This window comes from Jatropha curcas, chromosome 2, assembly GCF_041381405.1.
Source record: "Jatropha curcas cultivar XTBG-Jc1 chromosome 2, XTBG_Jcur_1.0, whole genome shotgun sequence".
NCBI classification, from domain to species: domain Eukaryota; kingdom Viridiplantae; phylum Streptophyta; class Magnoliopsida; order Malpighiales; family Euphorbiaceae; genus Jatropha; species Jatropha curcas.
In genome coordinates this window covers 32,253,251-32,268,354 of record NC_143152.1, presented here as the reverse complement: position 1 = coordinate 32,268,354, position 15,104 = coordinate 32,253,251, and the positions used below count along the sequence as shown (strand labels likewise).

General features: G+C 36.2%; 4 protein-coding genes across 6 annotated transcripts; 1 reads left to right on the top strand and 3 right to left on the bottom strand.

Moving 5' to 3' along the window:
- Nucleotides 1–407: 407 nt before the first annotated feature.
- Nucleotides 408–2,315, bottom strand: LOC105647536 (protein BEARSKIN2). The gene is made up of 3 exons (XM_012233664.4): nucleotides 2,081–2,315; nucleotides 1,254–1,531; nucleotides 408–1,138 (listed from the first exon to the last, which is right to left on the bottom strand). The coding sequence occupies exons 1-3, from the start codon at nucleotides 2,247–2,249 to the stop codon at nucleotides 473–475; spliced, it is 1,113 nt and encodes a 370-aa protein (XP_012089054.1). The 5' UTR covers nucleotides 2,250–2,315; the 3' UTR covers nucleotides 408–472.
- A 1,071-nt stretch (nucleotides 2,316–3,386) lies between these two features.
- Nucleotides 3,387–5,936, bottom strand: LOC105647537 (peptidoglycan-binding LysM domain-containing protein). Its single transcript, XM_012233665.4, has 2 exons — nucleotides 5,489–5,936; nucleotides 3,387–4,181 (listed from the first exon to the last, which is right to left on the bottom strand). The coding sequence occupies exons 1-2, from the start codon at nucleotides 5,900–5,902 to the stop codon at nucleotides 3,804–3,806; spliced, it is 792 nt and encodes a 263-aa protein (XP_012089055.1). The 5' UTR covers nucleotides 5,903–5,936; the 3' UTR covers nucleotides 3,387–3,803.
- A 511-nt stretch (nucleotides 5,937–6,447) lies between these two features.
- On the bottom strand, nucleotides 6,448–9,410 carry AXR4 (alpha/beta-Hydrolases superfamily protein). 3 transcript variants are annotated; one of them, XR_002285952.3, is made up of 3 exons: nucleotides 8,199–9,410; nucleotides 7,869–8,004; nucleotides 6,704–6,903 (listed from the first exon to the last, which is right to left on the bottom strand). XR_002285952.3 is itself a non-coding variant. In XM_012233666.4 (2 exons), the coding sequence occupies exons 1-2, from the start codon at nucleotides 9,408–9,410 to the stop codon at nucleotides 6,682–6,684; spliced, it is 1,434 nt and encodes a 477-aa protein (XP_012089056.1). In that variant the 3' UTR covers nucleotides 6,448–6,681. The 3 variants fall into 3 exon arrangements, 2 of the variants coding, with proteins under 2 accessions (XP_012089056.1, XP_020540391.1); XM_012233666.4 differs by lacking the exon at nucleotides 7,869–8,004 and having other exon boundaries at nucleotides 6,448–6,903; XM_020684732.3 differs by lacking the exon at nucleotides 6,704–6,903 and having other exon boundaries at nucleotides 7,868–8,004.
- A 290-nt stretch (nucleotides 9,411–9,700) lies between these two features.
- Nucleotides 9,701–15,030, top strand: LOC105647539 (Metallopeptidase M24 family protein). The gene is made up of 13 exons (XM_012233667.4): nucleotides 9,701–10,039; nucleotides 10,359–10,484; nucleotides 10,690–10,809; nucleotides 11,142–11,417; nucleotides 11,638–11,810; nucleotides 12,166–12,420; nucleotides 12,567–12,718; nucleotides 12,826–13,016; nucleotides 13,238–13,346; nucleotides 13,481–13,635; nucleotides 14,069–14,161; nucleotides 14,476–14,556; nucleotides 14,817–15,030. Exons 1-13 carry the CDS (start codon nucleotides 9,701–9,703, stop codon nucleotides 14,886–14,888), a joined length of 2,142 nt encoding a protein of 713 aa, XP_012089057.1. The 3' UTR covers nucleotides 14,889–15,030.
- Nucleotides 15,031–15,104: the final 74 nt, after the last annotated feature.

The window sequence follows — 15,104 nt, the reverse complement described above, 5'->3', positions numbered from 1 at the left end:
CGTCGCAGAAGGAGATTCGATTGGATTCGATTCGCTATGATCTGTTATGCACATTCCGGAGTAATATGCTGTCGTTCGACCACAGAACATTGAAGTTGTCGTTTAGCATTAAAAAATCGTTGTTAAACAAACGGCACGAATTAACAGCAAACTAAAGAATTTTTTAAAAAAGCAACTTTGGATTTCTATTACCTATACCGGAACAACATGTACAACAATTGTGATGATTATGATAAATTTAGCAATTGAAATTGAAAATTGATTAACAGAATGATTAAAAATATATAATCAATGAGTCAGAATTGAATTTCACAAACAAGTACATCAAATATTTTCCAGTTTTTATATAAAATTAAAGGTGATTTAATTTGCATAATCACCACAAATCAACATGAATTCTTAATTTTTCATAAAAAAAAAGAAAAAAAAAATTACAAAATGGCATTATATATATATATATATAAAATAATAATTATTTTCCATAGCCCCAAAAGTCCATTTCTCCACGCAATGAAAGCTGATTAATTGTATGAACTGAAGATCCATTTCCATCTTCAAACCTAACAGCACCTCCTGCTTTAGAAGAATCATCATTTCCAAGATCATGGGAAGTAACAATCCGATCAAGCATTGCCCAATGGTCATGATTCATCTGCTGTTGTTGATGATGATGATGATGATTCGGCTCGCAAGTACCCACCTCTAGCCCCGCCTCAGGGTACCTAAGACTTTCACTGCCTGCACTTTCACAGTCTCTACCATTCGACATCAATTGCTTTGCCGCCATAACCGGAGAGCTTGAAGCAAGAGCCGGTGAGTAATCATAGCCTATAGGCTTTGGCAATAAGTTTTGGGATTGGAAAAGAGAATACTGAGTAGGAGGCATGTGAGTGTAGTGAAGAGAAAGTTCAGGATGATGATGTGTAGTTGTTAGGGTTTGGTTTTGACGTAGTAAATTGAATTGGTTGTCTCTGTGCATGAAATTATTATTATTGTTGCGAAAAGAGTTTATGTTGTTTGAGGTGTTGAGTTGTTGATCAGAAGAATTGATGCTCGTTTCTGCTCCTTCATTGTTATTACTGTTAATCTTGAACAGGTTCTTCTTCTTGAAGACTCTACATACCACCCAACCATCCTCCTATATACAGTGAAATATCATCAGCAACCTTCATCATCATTTCTTCATATATATATCAAAAGTTCTTGAATATGATTTTGTTGAAGAGAAGAGAAATTAAGGAAAATTGACTTACAGGAGAGTTTGATTGAAGATCATCAGCATCTTCGAGGCGATACTCATGCATGATCCAGTCAGTCTTTTGGCCATGGGGGGCTCTTCCTCTATAGAAAACAAGAGTTTTTCTCATACCAATCTTCTTGTAGCTGTTTCTAATGCACTTGTCCCTTCCTGTTGCTTTCCAGAATCCTGCATTTGTAGCCCTATTTGTTCTTGATCCTGTTGGGTACTTTCTGTCTTTGTGACTGAAAAAGTACCACTCATTTTGAGGAGTTGATCCAATTCTACACCTCTCTATTTGTATTTACATACATGCACATGCACAACCACCACATTAATTCATATATTATATTTTATATATCAAACCAAAATTAACTATCATCGAAAGAATCAAAGGTAAATCTCAATTGAAGGAAAATAATATAAAATATTTTCATCATAGGGCATTTCAATCTTTTCAATTTTTCCACAATTAATAATTTATGTTTTAATTATAGATAATTGAGAATAAGAGACACCAAGAGTTTAAATTGAAGAAGCAAATGGTTAAAGACTCGAAGAAAATAAGTGCAAGCAATTGCAATTAATAATTTCTTTTTCTTTTTCTTTTTTTTTTAATTTTTTTTTTTTTTAAGGAGAGAGAGCAATTCCTTCAGTATAACATGGCTAGAGTATTATTTCCTTAATATATGAGATTAATTTTCATATAATTGCATGAATCAATTCCAAAAATTGTTTAATTCAGAAAGATGATATGTTATGAAAAGAAATAACTACTAAATATTTATAGAAATCACATGCAAATACCATAAATATATACATAAATATGAAAGTAGAGTATACCTTGTAATTCCCAAGGCTCCATCTTATTCAAATCCACCTCCCTGATAACCTCCATGTCAAACTTCTGAAATGAAACCTTCTTCTTCAAGTAGTAATGAAGCAGCTCTTCATCGGTCGGGTGGAACCGGAATCCAGGAGGCACACCACCACTAGATGAAGCCATTACCATCTAATCAACTAGTACTAATAATATATCTAAGTTTTGAAAGAATATATATATGTGTGAAGATAGAGATTCACAGCGTGCGATCAGTTTACAAAAATGGTGTAGCAAATTCGAAGACCTTACATATATATATCCTTTCTTCTATAAGTTATAGTTACAGCCTAGTCTAGTTATAATTAACTAAATTATTGAAAGTCAATTAATCAATAAACGATCCCGAGAAAGTAATAAAAACCATATGTTGATTGCTTAGAGAACAATTAATCAAATGGGTTTCTTCAAGAAAGTGATATATCCTGGTTTATTTGTATATTATATATATATAATTTGATTGTTTCGAAAGCAAGAATTGGAAAAACAGCTACTAAGGCTTCTTGGGATTTTCGCGCCTGATTGGCATTTCATATTTTATGTAACAACAGTAGGAGACGCAGTCGCCATAGCTTGAGCACTTGCACATGTGGGTATGACCTTGAGAGGTTTCAGATTAATTTGCTTGATTCAATTTTACGCATTCTTTCTGTTTTTTTGAGTGATTTATTATCCTAAATAATCAACTTGTAATGACTAAGACTAATAATTCATTTTTCAAACTTTGATTTTTCTTCTCTTTCCGAAACTTCGGAATTCTTTAAAAGAAATGAGTTATTAAAGTTTAGATTCTTGATGACGTCTATTATGAGGTAGACATTCGATTATTAAGTTAGGTGTACATTCAAATTTCCAGAACTTGCAAGTTCATTCTTTTAAACAACTTCAAAACACTGTACTTGGGCAGGATCATCTCGTGTTGTTTTTCTTTTCTTGGAACGCTGATTGGAAAACCTATCATCAGTGTGGTTCTCAGATCACTAAACTGATATAATTACAATGTCAAAACGTACAAATTAGAGAATATATATATATATATATAGAGAGAGAGAGAGAGAGAGAGAGCAATTCTAACGGTTTGTTGAATCTCCATCACCTATAAAAGAGAACTAAAGAAGTTTGCTTTGCCATATCAAGAAAATTCCCAGATTTTATATATTCTGTAATGGCACGCAAAACAGAACCATCCCTGTCCAATAAGTTATAGAAAGATAATGTAAAAACACAGCGAAAAATGAAAATAGAATATTGAGTTATAACACATTCAGATTTGGACAAATTCACTTTTCATTTGATAAATACAAATCGAACAAGATAGTCAAGTCGGTTCACACTTGTGTACTTCACATATACAATACAAGTAACCATTAACTTGAGGCAGTGGTAAAATACAAAACAGGAAGCCAGAGCAGTTGAAGTAGAGTAGGTCACAATTAACATCAGGGAAGACACACATGCTTTTAGCATCATCAAAGATTCAAAAGTAAGAGGATCTCAGCTCAACTGTTGAATCAAAGATTAATATCCTCAAGGAAGATGAATGAGATATTAACACCTTGCTCTTTGCTCACTCTAGCATTATGTTGTTGAGAAAAGGAATGTCAAACCCTGATCCAAAACAATTTTTTTTTTTTTTTTTTTTTTAAATATCCGATTGAACAACAACTTCACAGTTCCAAACTTGAACTAGCTGCCGAAGCCTGTTTGCCTCTCCCACCTAAGGTCTGCAGAAAACTCCGTGAGAGCAGCGCGAGGGTCACCATTTGAAATAGACAAGTAGTATTGGGCAGTCCCATCATCAACTTGCATGCTTCTCTTTAAAGAGTCAAGAACCCTTCTCTTGCCTTGGTTGGAGGTTGCCCTGTTTGACAAATAGCTGAACCTCTTGTCAGGCTCACCCTCCAGATACAGCACTGCCACTTCCCGTTTTGCGCAGGTATCAAGCTCAATGTAGCATGTACCATTCATGAGAATATCTGGATTGCTTATAGGGATCAATAGCCTCTCCCTTGAATATATGCCATGGTCACTCATCATGTTATTTAATCTTTTTATGTCCATAACCTGTATACAGAAGAAAATATATTGAAACTCAAAGCAAAAATCTTTAAATTGTCTTAAAAGAAATAAAATAAATAGTTCAAGAAAGTAAGGTTTTAGTTGACAAAAAGGTTGTGAGCGTGTAGAAGAGAACTTCAATATCTAAGATTCACTTTCATCCCCATCCAACTGACCCTCCTTAGACTACCATTTTTCCTTTCCAAACCCTTGATGATACATGTTGGATTTGATTTAAGTCAATCTTGAATATTTTCCCATTTTTTTTCATCCCTATAAAAGGAATGGAGGAAAAACCAGAAAATTATAATTTATGTTTCAGCTGATCAAATTGTCTCCAATGTCACCATAATCAGAGGCAGGGCTATACCTTTTCCTCAAGACATTAATTCAGAATGCAAACCTAAGCAACTATGAAGCCTGATACTTCCTGCCCCAAGTTACTAGCTCGTGCTAGCCATGTGACCATTGAATTAGGGAAGCACCTTTTACCAACAATCTACAAGGTTCACTAGATCCATCCACCAACTAAATGTGTCTCACCCTTGTCACCTGGTCCATAACATCATGCAACTTAGGTTCTCATTTACTACTTGAAATTTAGATTCTAGGACCACCCCAATGGACATCGTTTTACTTGAACAGCCTCAACTCTGTAGAATAGAATGATTCCAAATCATTACATGCAATCAATGAGCTCTAATATACCTTTTGATGAAGAACTCGTAAATTTTCAATAGCAAATCTCATTCCATTCTTTGTTTTGTCTACCAAGCACAACGATCGACACATTTGTTGAATTCCAGAAACTCTTTAACAATCATCAAAGATTGGAAAAGGAAAAACATGTCATGATATCAACAGTGAATAAGCTCTATGAAGCATTTACAAGCCAAATAAGGTCATCAATCACTTCTCATGCACCAAAAGTAACCAAATTGCATTTTATTGCTTTATTGGTTTTTCATATTCCACCCACTTTCACACCCTTCAACACACCATTTCTCCTAATATATCAGCAAAGATGAACAAGACCTTCTTTTTCCTAAATATTGTGAGTTATACCAACAAAAAAAACTCCATGGAGTTAGCTTATCTTTTTTTCTTGCCCGTTGCTATTAACTCAAAAATACTTAAAGAACTCAACTTGAGCAATCGAACCAAAACGAAGCATAAGTTACAATACATACTTTCATACTGAGAAAATCACAAAAATAAATTGAATCCTAAGGCTGTTCTAGCCACTAAAATGCCCTTAATAAGCCAAATGAAAGTACTTGAAAACCATAAAGAATTTCAAAATTGTACAATACCTGAACCGAATACTTGACAGCAAGACTAGCAACTGTATCCCCTCTCACAATCTTATGCGAAATAGCGAACTTCCAGATGTCATTATCTCTCCAGAAACAGCTTGACACGGGCTTCCCCACCACCTCCTTCAATTTCCACGGTTCCATAAACGCGCTACGCACAATCTCACCATCCGAAGCTACCGAGTTCCAGACCCTGCAAACGCAGCTCGCTCGCGCCAAGTCCGCCACCGGAAGCTTCTCGAATATCAGCCGTAGTGTGTCCCGGCACGTGAGCGCAGAGAAGTGAGAGTTCATTGGAGAGATAGTAATCGTTGTCTCCGCCGAGATTTGGTTTGAAAAATCCGCCGGGTTTAGATGCTGTGTTAGAATCGGAATTGGATCATCTTCGTCTTTGTCGCCACAACAGCCCATTTGTTTTTGAGAGAGAAAAAAAGAGACGGAGGATAGATTGCACATTAAAAGTAACAGCAGCATGAATGGTAGGCGAGTCACCACGCCATACGTAAGCATTGACGTCAGAGTGTCGTACCGACAGAAGTAACTGTTGTTGTCGTTGCTTGTGTTTTTGCCTTGAATTCGAACGACAGGTTTTTTGCCTGTCGTATGCCTGTAAAGGGAAAGTTTTCCTTTTGGTGTCTGAAATTTCCTTCATCTAGCAAATAAAATCCAAATGAAAGGCAAAATTTTGGAGAACAAAAAAATCCTAGTAATGCGTCAATTGAAAATGTTTACGTTACATACAATTACAGAATAAAGCTCCATTTGTTTCTAAAAACTAATTTGTCTAGAAAATATATTTTCATATTTTCCGATATTTGAAGTGTAAAAAAAATCACTCTAACAAAATATATTTTTCTGGTAAAATAAAAAACTAATCTCTCTCAGAAAATAGAAAAAAAAAAAAAAATCTTGCTTCCATTGCTGTAATCCATGTGCGACAGAAAGAATATAATTCATTTGAAGAAAACTGGAGCGGTCAAAGTATTTTATTGCAAAAATAAGCTGGCCATTACAAAAAGAAATTGCATATATAGGCCCCAAATTAACTATCAATGGTATCGCAAAATCTGGTCATAGCAGAAGTATTTGGTACAACAATATACTATATCACACAAAGGATAATGCCATTCCAGTTCAACTTCTAATGGATGACCATTATACACCATCTGAAACAAGAGAATAAAAATAGATCAAGTCCCCCATCCATGGCTGTGTCCATAACCATCCATGTAGCCAGCTGCGTGCATATGGGCATGACCATGATGGTGATCGTGATGATTGCCCTCTTTTGCTTCGTCAAGAATTTTCTGGATATGGTCCGGAATAGGTTCCTCTTCAACTTTCCTAATAGATTTTGGTAAAGAGGATACAAACTTAACAATGTTATCGGCTAGCTCATCTGCAGTGTTTTCCTGAAATCACCAAGACAAGGAACAAAAATGATTTTCAATTCAAATGCAGGGACTGTGCTACATCATCCAAATGATAATAAAAAGAAACACAGACGTTTTTTGAATAATTTAATAATTTAATGTAATATGCATATATAAAATGAATGTAGGGAGAATTATGGGAATTATACCCTCTAAAACACCCAATGAGAGGAAACAAATTAATCAATTACCGGCTGAAAGAAAAAAAAAAAATCTTGCACCAAAAGAAGAAGGAAAAAGGAATTGTATAGAGTCTATCTTGATCCTAAGAAGAGGGGGATGTGCAGTTGGACAAATCTCAAGCAATTGGGGACAACTTTGAGCCTTAGGAGAATATGATATGACAACAATCAAAAACTCGTGAAAAAAGCAACCTTCTAATGCATATTCTTCTCTTCATGCTTGCTCTGGTTCAACCAAGGAAGCTATTCAACATATGTGGTCGAGTGATTAGCGCATTAGTGGCCCTATTCAACCATTCTCTTCAAGCAAGCAAGCACAGGGGGAAAGGTAATGGAAAAAATAGCCACATTGTAAGTTTAGAACAGGAGGACTTGAACTGGTGAAGGTGAACTCCAAGGGGATGAAGAATACGTTTCAAGGTTAGACTAGCATTTCTCTGCCACCAGTCAAAATCAAAACACCACAAACCCCATGCATAAATACATATATGGTCAGCCTCCAACACTCTCATCCAACGACAATCTGTGACAAACAAAGTTCAATTCTCTGCTTGCTTCTACCAACAAATTCATTCCTTGAAGTTCTTTTTCAGTTGATCAAATCATTATGTACGGCAATTTTAAGCCCATTCTTTTCATGATAACATTGGATAGAGACAGAAAAGGCACACGATTAGGAGGATTAAAATTTATGGAGGAGATTATTCAAGTCAATAATAAATAATAACATCTAGAACATTGAATCCTCAATCATTCACATACATTTTTAACTCTTTCTCTAGCAATGGATTTAGTTCATGAGACGACAGCATCCACTTTGTCATTGAAGTCGCTTCCAGTCTCCAAATGCATTGCACGAGTTATTTAACTTCCATTTAACTTGGAACTAAAGATAGAGCTACAACAAGCCAAATTATATATATGCATCGATCAAAAACTTAAATGTTAAACCATTTCCAGAATCAAAATTTCTAAGCATTTCAAGAGAGCGCCACATAAAACAAATCAAAATGCAGATCAAATTTTGCAAATTGTGCCAAAGTACACATTTTTAAAAGAAAGTAAGTATATTAGACGATAACAAATTCTCACCTGAGGCCACCGTCCACCAGAGTGAAAAACAAATTTTGCTTGAGATAGAGCCTCAGCTACCCTGCGTCCCTCCTCGCTCCACTCCTTAGACCAACTATTAGACCAAATCACCTGAATTGGAATTCCCTTTATTCCATCCGAATTACCCCATTCTGCCACATTAAAGCTAGAATTCAACTTGCTTTCCAAACCCACAACCGCTCTCCTCCCATCCCTTCCTTTCAAAATCACTCTATGTGCCTCCAAATCCAAACCAGCAATCCCCTTTGAACAACACAAGTGAACCAATCTCTCGTATGCAAAATTTGACCCCAGAACAACCTCTCTGACTACTGGTATCTTCAAAACCCACAGAGGCAAGGCTGGTCTTGACCCAGTATCTATAAGGGTCACACTTCTAACCAACTTTGAATTCTCCATGATCCAATTTGCCACCATTCCTAAACTTGAATCATGCAAAACCAAATGCACAGGGGCTAATCCCATTGTTTCAATTAATTGCTCCAAAATTCTGCCCATCTCTTCACTACCCAATGCAATAGGCTTAACGACACTCCTCAAGTTATTATAATGGGACACAATTTCTTGATAAGGAACCTCACCTGTTTCAACCATGTTATCAAAAGCCCAAAACAGACCCTTCTCTTTAATCAAACTATAGGCATCCCATAACCTCTCAAAAATCCCGTTTCCTCTCTCCTCAAACACCTCCATTGATTTATCAGAGAATCCATTTCCGGGCAAATCAAAAACGACCCCATGAATACCTTTGAAGCCCAAAAAGTCAATCACTTTTCTAAAAGAAAAGGAACTGAGACCCAACCCATGAAGAATCAGTACCTTCTCGGTAGCATAACCTTTGCTCGCACTTTCCAAAGCGAAAATCTCGGTAAGTGGTAGGTTTTGGCCGAGCTGAACTTTAATGATACGGCCTTTAGAGTAATGGTGGCGCAGAGGAGTTGAAAGGGAGAGGAAAAACGATCTGGGATCTGACGAGGAAGAGAAAGAGGACAAAATGATAACTGAGAGAGTGATCAGAGACACGGAAAGAGCGAAGTAGAACCAGAAAATAAACGGGTTGTTTCGTGTCTGCGTTTGAGACTCTGCTTTGGGATTTGGGGTTTCAGGTGGTAAAGTTTGTTCATTTCTTCCTTTTCGTTTTTTAAGCTGTGGGGCTGGTGCTGGTTCTGGTTCTTCTGTGATTATCGCCATTAAGGGAGCTGCGAGTGATGGAAAGATCGCAGACAGTATTTAAAAGAGTGAACTTTACAAGAATCAAGGATCAAGATTCGCGTAAACGACATCGTACTTAATAGCTAGAAGTTAAAAATACGTCCTTTTCCTCGAAACGTCGGCGTTTAGAAGTTCAAATAAGCTTGATCGTCATCATAATCACATTCGTTGCTGTTTAATCCATTTTCTGGCGCTGCGAAGCAGGGAACTTTACTCCTCTCAAACAGACCTTATCCTCTGTCTCTTATTTCTCTGTGCATTTTGCTATTATGCACTCGCTTGCATCGCCTGTTATGCAGCCTCTCGCCTTTTCCGCGTCTCTTACTCAATCTTCTCGCTCTTTCTACTCTCGTTTTTTCTGTAGCTCGCTTTCGAGGTCAATTTTCCCGAAGATCGATACACGTCCTAAATACTATACTAATTTCACCAAATTCCCTCTTTTAATAAAAAATTGCAGTCCTATAACCGCGAAACCTTCTTCTCAGATTCGCAGGAGTCGCACCAATAAATCCGAGCCGGACGAGAAGCTCCTTGCTCTCCGCGAGCTGTTCTCCAAGCCTGGAATTGGCATCGACGCTTATATTATACCTTCTCAGGATGCTCACCAGGTTCATTTCTCATGTAGCGTTTGTTATGAGAAATATGATCCTTTTATGGATTCCAATCTTTGAAATTTAGTTTGTTAGATCTAATATTTGTTTGAATTGTATCTTTATTTAAGATTTTTTTTTTTTTTTTGAAAGAGCGTGTTTTGACATTCTTACTTGTAAAAATTGAGAGGGTTCTGAGTATCATTAATCCTTGGATTATATTAAATTTGGTGATTTTTGCGAATGAGTTTTGGTATTTAGGATTGTTGACTCTGCTTATAGAGTTGTCAGATATTTTTATAATCATTCTAATTAGCCTTTTCATTGTGGTTGCTAGAGTGAATTCATTGCTGAATGTTATATGCGGAGGGCTTATATATCAGGGTTTACTGGTAGCGCTGGCACTGCTGTTGTCACAAAGGAAAATGCAGTTCTTTGGACAGATGGTCGTTATTTTCTTCAGGTTTGTGAAAAATATGCATTAATTTACCCTTATGCCCGTTTTATTTTGCCACATTCTGGGGCATTGGTTATATCCTACTTGTATAATCAAACTCTGTTGTGGGCCAAGTTTCTGTGACTTTGGTGCTTATTGAAAGTGGGGATTGAATTCTACTAATAGCTACAAATAAAAAGGGCAGTTGATATTTATTTTCTCTTATGCTTAGGCTGAGAAGCAGCTGAACTCTAACTGGACCCTCATGCGGGCTGGTAATCTTGGAGTCCCAACTACAATTGAATGGCTTAATGATGTTTTGTCTCCTGGGGCAAAAGTTGGCATTGATCCCGTGAGCAATTTCTCAACTCTGAATTCTTCCTAAGACTCATTTAAGCCTTGAGGAGATTTATGTTACATTTAAATATAATTTTCACCATCTGCAATTATTCCTTTTTTTTTTTTTTTTTTTTGTATGTTGTATTTTATCACTTGTTAATCATATATTGAATGTTTAATTCGCAGTATCTGTTTTACAAGTTATAATTGATTAAACAAATTTTTTTCTTTAGTTTCTCTGTGCCTTTTTTTTTTATCTCAATTTAATAATACTTCTGTGTACTTTTTTTTCTCCATCCTTCCAAATGTGTGATGCCATCTTGTCTGACTTCCTGAAGGGAGCAGTTTCTTTTTTCTTTTGATGCTGCTGAGGAGTTGAAGGAGGCCATTGCTAGGAAGAATCACAAGTTGGTCTACCTTTATGATCTGAATCTTGTGGATGAAATATGGAAGGAATCAAGGCCAAATCCTCCAAACAAACCAATTAGAGTACATCACCTAAAATATGCTGGTGTGGATGTAGTATCAAAGTTGTCTTTCTTAAGATCTGAGCTTCTTGATGCCGGTTCATCTGCGATTGTTATTTCCATGCTTGATGAAATTGCCTGGCTGCTGAACTTGGTAATATTTTCAAACCGATGTTTTGGAACAATATCAGTTATCTTAAATAAAAATGGGGAGGGAACACTGTTTAGGGATCTTACGTGCCATTTATCTATAATTTTTGGAATTTATGCTATGATAAAAGTAATCTAGAAAATGGAAGTGTTATTTTACTGTAAAATTTAGAACAGTTTAGCCATCGTATGCAAATCGAGAATATATTTTATGATTCTTGCAGAGAGGAGGTGATGTACCCCATTCACCCGTTATGTACGCGTACTTAATAGTGGAGATTGATGGAGCCAAATTATTTGTGGACAATTCTAAAGTCACACCTGAGGTATTGGATCATTTGAAGAGTGCAGGAGTCGAATTGAGGCCTTATGATGCTATCCTTTCTGAGATAGAAAGGTAAGTTTCATAGCTCCTGTGCTTTAGCTGTGGCAATTGAAAAATACTTCTGCATATTTTTAGGAAGAGCTTACAGTTTCCACTTTTGTAATCATGAGAGACAAGATTTCCTTCTGTTGCATCGTCTAATTTATGCACATAAGCATGGAACTTTGCAACAGGGAAGTGGCCTTGGAGTCAATTATTACAAGGATAAGATATGTGAAACTGGTGTCTATGAGAAGTATGAACCATGCCATATTTCACAACATGGGAATTGGTGCCCATTTAAATGCTTGCTTTAACACCTCCTCTCATTTCAATTTGCAAACATATTTTTGAATCACCTGTATTCTAAAATATGCTTTCCTCTCAGTTTGGCTGCACGGGGGGCTGAACTTTGGTTGGATACATCATCTGTTAATGCTGCTATAGTCAACATCTACAAGTCTGCCTCTGATAGACATCTCGAGAACCTTGGAAGTAAAAATAATGGTAAAACTAAGATATATAACAGCTCCAATGGTCAATCATTAGGACCATCTGGAGTTTATAAGGCATCACCTATCTCATTAGCAAAAGCATTGAAAAATCCAGCTGAATTAGAAGGCATGCGGAATTCCCACTTAAGGTAGCTACTTCCTTTCTTGGGACATGATTTTATGAGAATAATTGAGTTGCAATTGCATGCAGGTTCCAGATGTATTGTCAGTCATGAAACAAATATGACTAGAGAACTTTATAATATGTATTCTTATTAATATATTTAATATGCAGGGATGCAGCTGCTCTAGCACAGTTTTGGACCTGGCTGGAAGAGGAAATTCACAAGGATGTTAAACTGACAGAGGTAGATGTTGCAGATAAACTACTTGAATTTCGCTCAAATCAGGCTGGTTTCATTGATACTAGCTTTGATACAATAAGTGGTACATCTCACTTCAGTATTCTCTCGAATATGGCTACCCATTCAAAATAATTGCTTTTAGTAGCTTTTCTCCCACTTGAGTGTTCACTGTTAGGATGATCTTTACAGGTTCTGGTGCAAATGGTGCTATCATACACTACAAACCTGAACCGGAGACTTGTAGCATTGTGGATTCAAAAAAGCTCTTTCTATTAGACAGTGGAGCTCAGTATATTGATGGAACAACTGACATAACCAGGACAGTGCACTTTGGTGAACCTAGTGCATATGAGAAAGAGTGCTTCACCAGAGTTCTGCAGGTGCTGAACCTTTTTGGATCTGTCTTATATATAATAGATGTTCAATAGTCAAAATATAGGAAGGGTAGTTGTGGAGAAAATCTTATTGTAGGTCACAGAATTACTTGCTAGAGATGTTTAGGAATATATATTGACCATAATTTCAATGTTCTACTTTCTTCATGTCCAATTTTGGCATTTAAGTACAAGATAATATTGTCCTAATTGAGTTGCAAATGCAGGGTCATATTGCTCTTGATCAGGCAGTATTCCCAGAAAATACACCTGGTTTTGTGCTGGATTCTTTTGCTCGTTCTTCGCTGTGGAAGATAGGGCTTGACTACCGCCATGGTACTTGTCCTGCAGCTCCTGCCTTTCTGTTGGCTATTATTATCTGATTCAAAATTTTTTGCATGTCACAAAATGTAGTCAAAGGGAAAACAGAATTTCTGACTTGTATTTTTCTTTCTCTTTCAATCTTTTAGGGACTGGACATGGTGTAGGAGCTGCATTAAACGTTCATGAAGGCCCTCAAAGTATTAGCTTTCGTTATGGAAATATGACTCCGTTGCAAAAAGGCATGATCGTAAGCAATGAACCAGGGTATTATGAAGACCATGCTTTTGGTATTCGGATTGAGGTACTACTTTCACTGATGCACTAAAAAAATTTCGACTTAGATGAAACATTGCTGGATGCTTAATTCGAAAGATGACAGATTGAGTTTATTTAATTGATATTAATTTGTTTCTCTGGCTTTCTTCGCCCGGTCCTTGATGTAATTTTTCTGAAGGGCCTGGCGATATACAAACATTGAAGTGATGATAAAAAAGAAAAGATTTGTTAGTGATGGTTGATGCATGACTGTACCTATTGCATATAATTTGGATTATATTGATGACTGTTATTTGTGCTTACCATTCTGGTAGTAGGTGGAAATATGTTCATTTTCCTTTATTGTGCATTTTCTTGCTTTCAGTTTTCTTTTAGCTAATATACTCTCTTTAATTTTTTTTTTTTTTTTTTTTTTTTTGGCAAGGCAGTTGAGGATAATATGAGTACTCTTTTTGCAGAATTTACTTCATGTGAAAAGTATTGACACTCCAAATCGTTTTGGAGGGACAGAATATCTGGGATTTGAAAAACTCACGTTTTTCCCCATTCAGGTATGCTGATGGTTGCAACCTTGTTGCAAATTTTGATGCAAAATACTGGTTCATGTATTCTCTTGTTCATTGACCAGCAACAAAGATAAATTAAACTTGCGCTAGGAAAATAGCTAAGAAAAACACTATTTCTTATTATATTTTGTCTGGGAGGTACCAAATTATTCAACCTTTTGTCAAAATGCTTAAAAATTAATTTTTAATGGCTATACAAGACTTTTATGTGAAAGGAAAAAAGTGGTTGTAGTTGAGTGTTTTTGCAAAGAATTTTATTTTTCTTATTGCTAATATGACTTGGTTTGTTGCTTTTACAGGCTAAACTGGTAGATTTATCATTGCTCTCAGCTAGCGAAATTGATTGGCTTAATGATTACCATTCACAGGTTTGGGAAAAGGTAAGCACAGAAAAAGAAACGTCTGCGGTTCGATTCTTAGATCACAAGCAGCAAAGAATATAAAAAAAATTCTGCAAAAAATATTCGGATGCTGTTTAAATTTTAAATTTCGGTCTTCTCTTATAGAGAACTTTAAAGAGGAGAGGGAATTTTTTATTAGCTCTGATATATAAGCTTTCTTGTCCTCACGTTTTGCGTATATTGGTTTGGGTTTATCTGGTGCATTTGCAATTTATACAAATTAACACAAGTTCTCACAGGTTTCGCCGTTGCTGGATGGTCCCGCTCGTCAGTGGCTCTGGAACAACACACGACCACTTATAGAACAGTGAATCCCATCTAGTTTCAATATTGTTGTTGCATGTCCCAAACTTCTGAATGGCAAAAATATATAGGAGGGATATTTTTTCTGACGGACATTTGTACGTGTAAAATAGATATTTTACTAAATAAAATATTTTATTTGTATAGATATATTGATCTGCCTAATGTTATTGGATTGGCAAGTCTATAAAACATAAGTTTAGCAACAACAGGTATACTCCTTG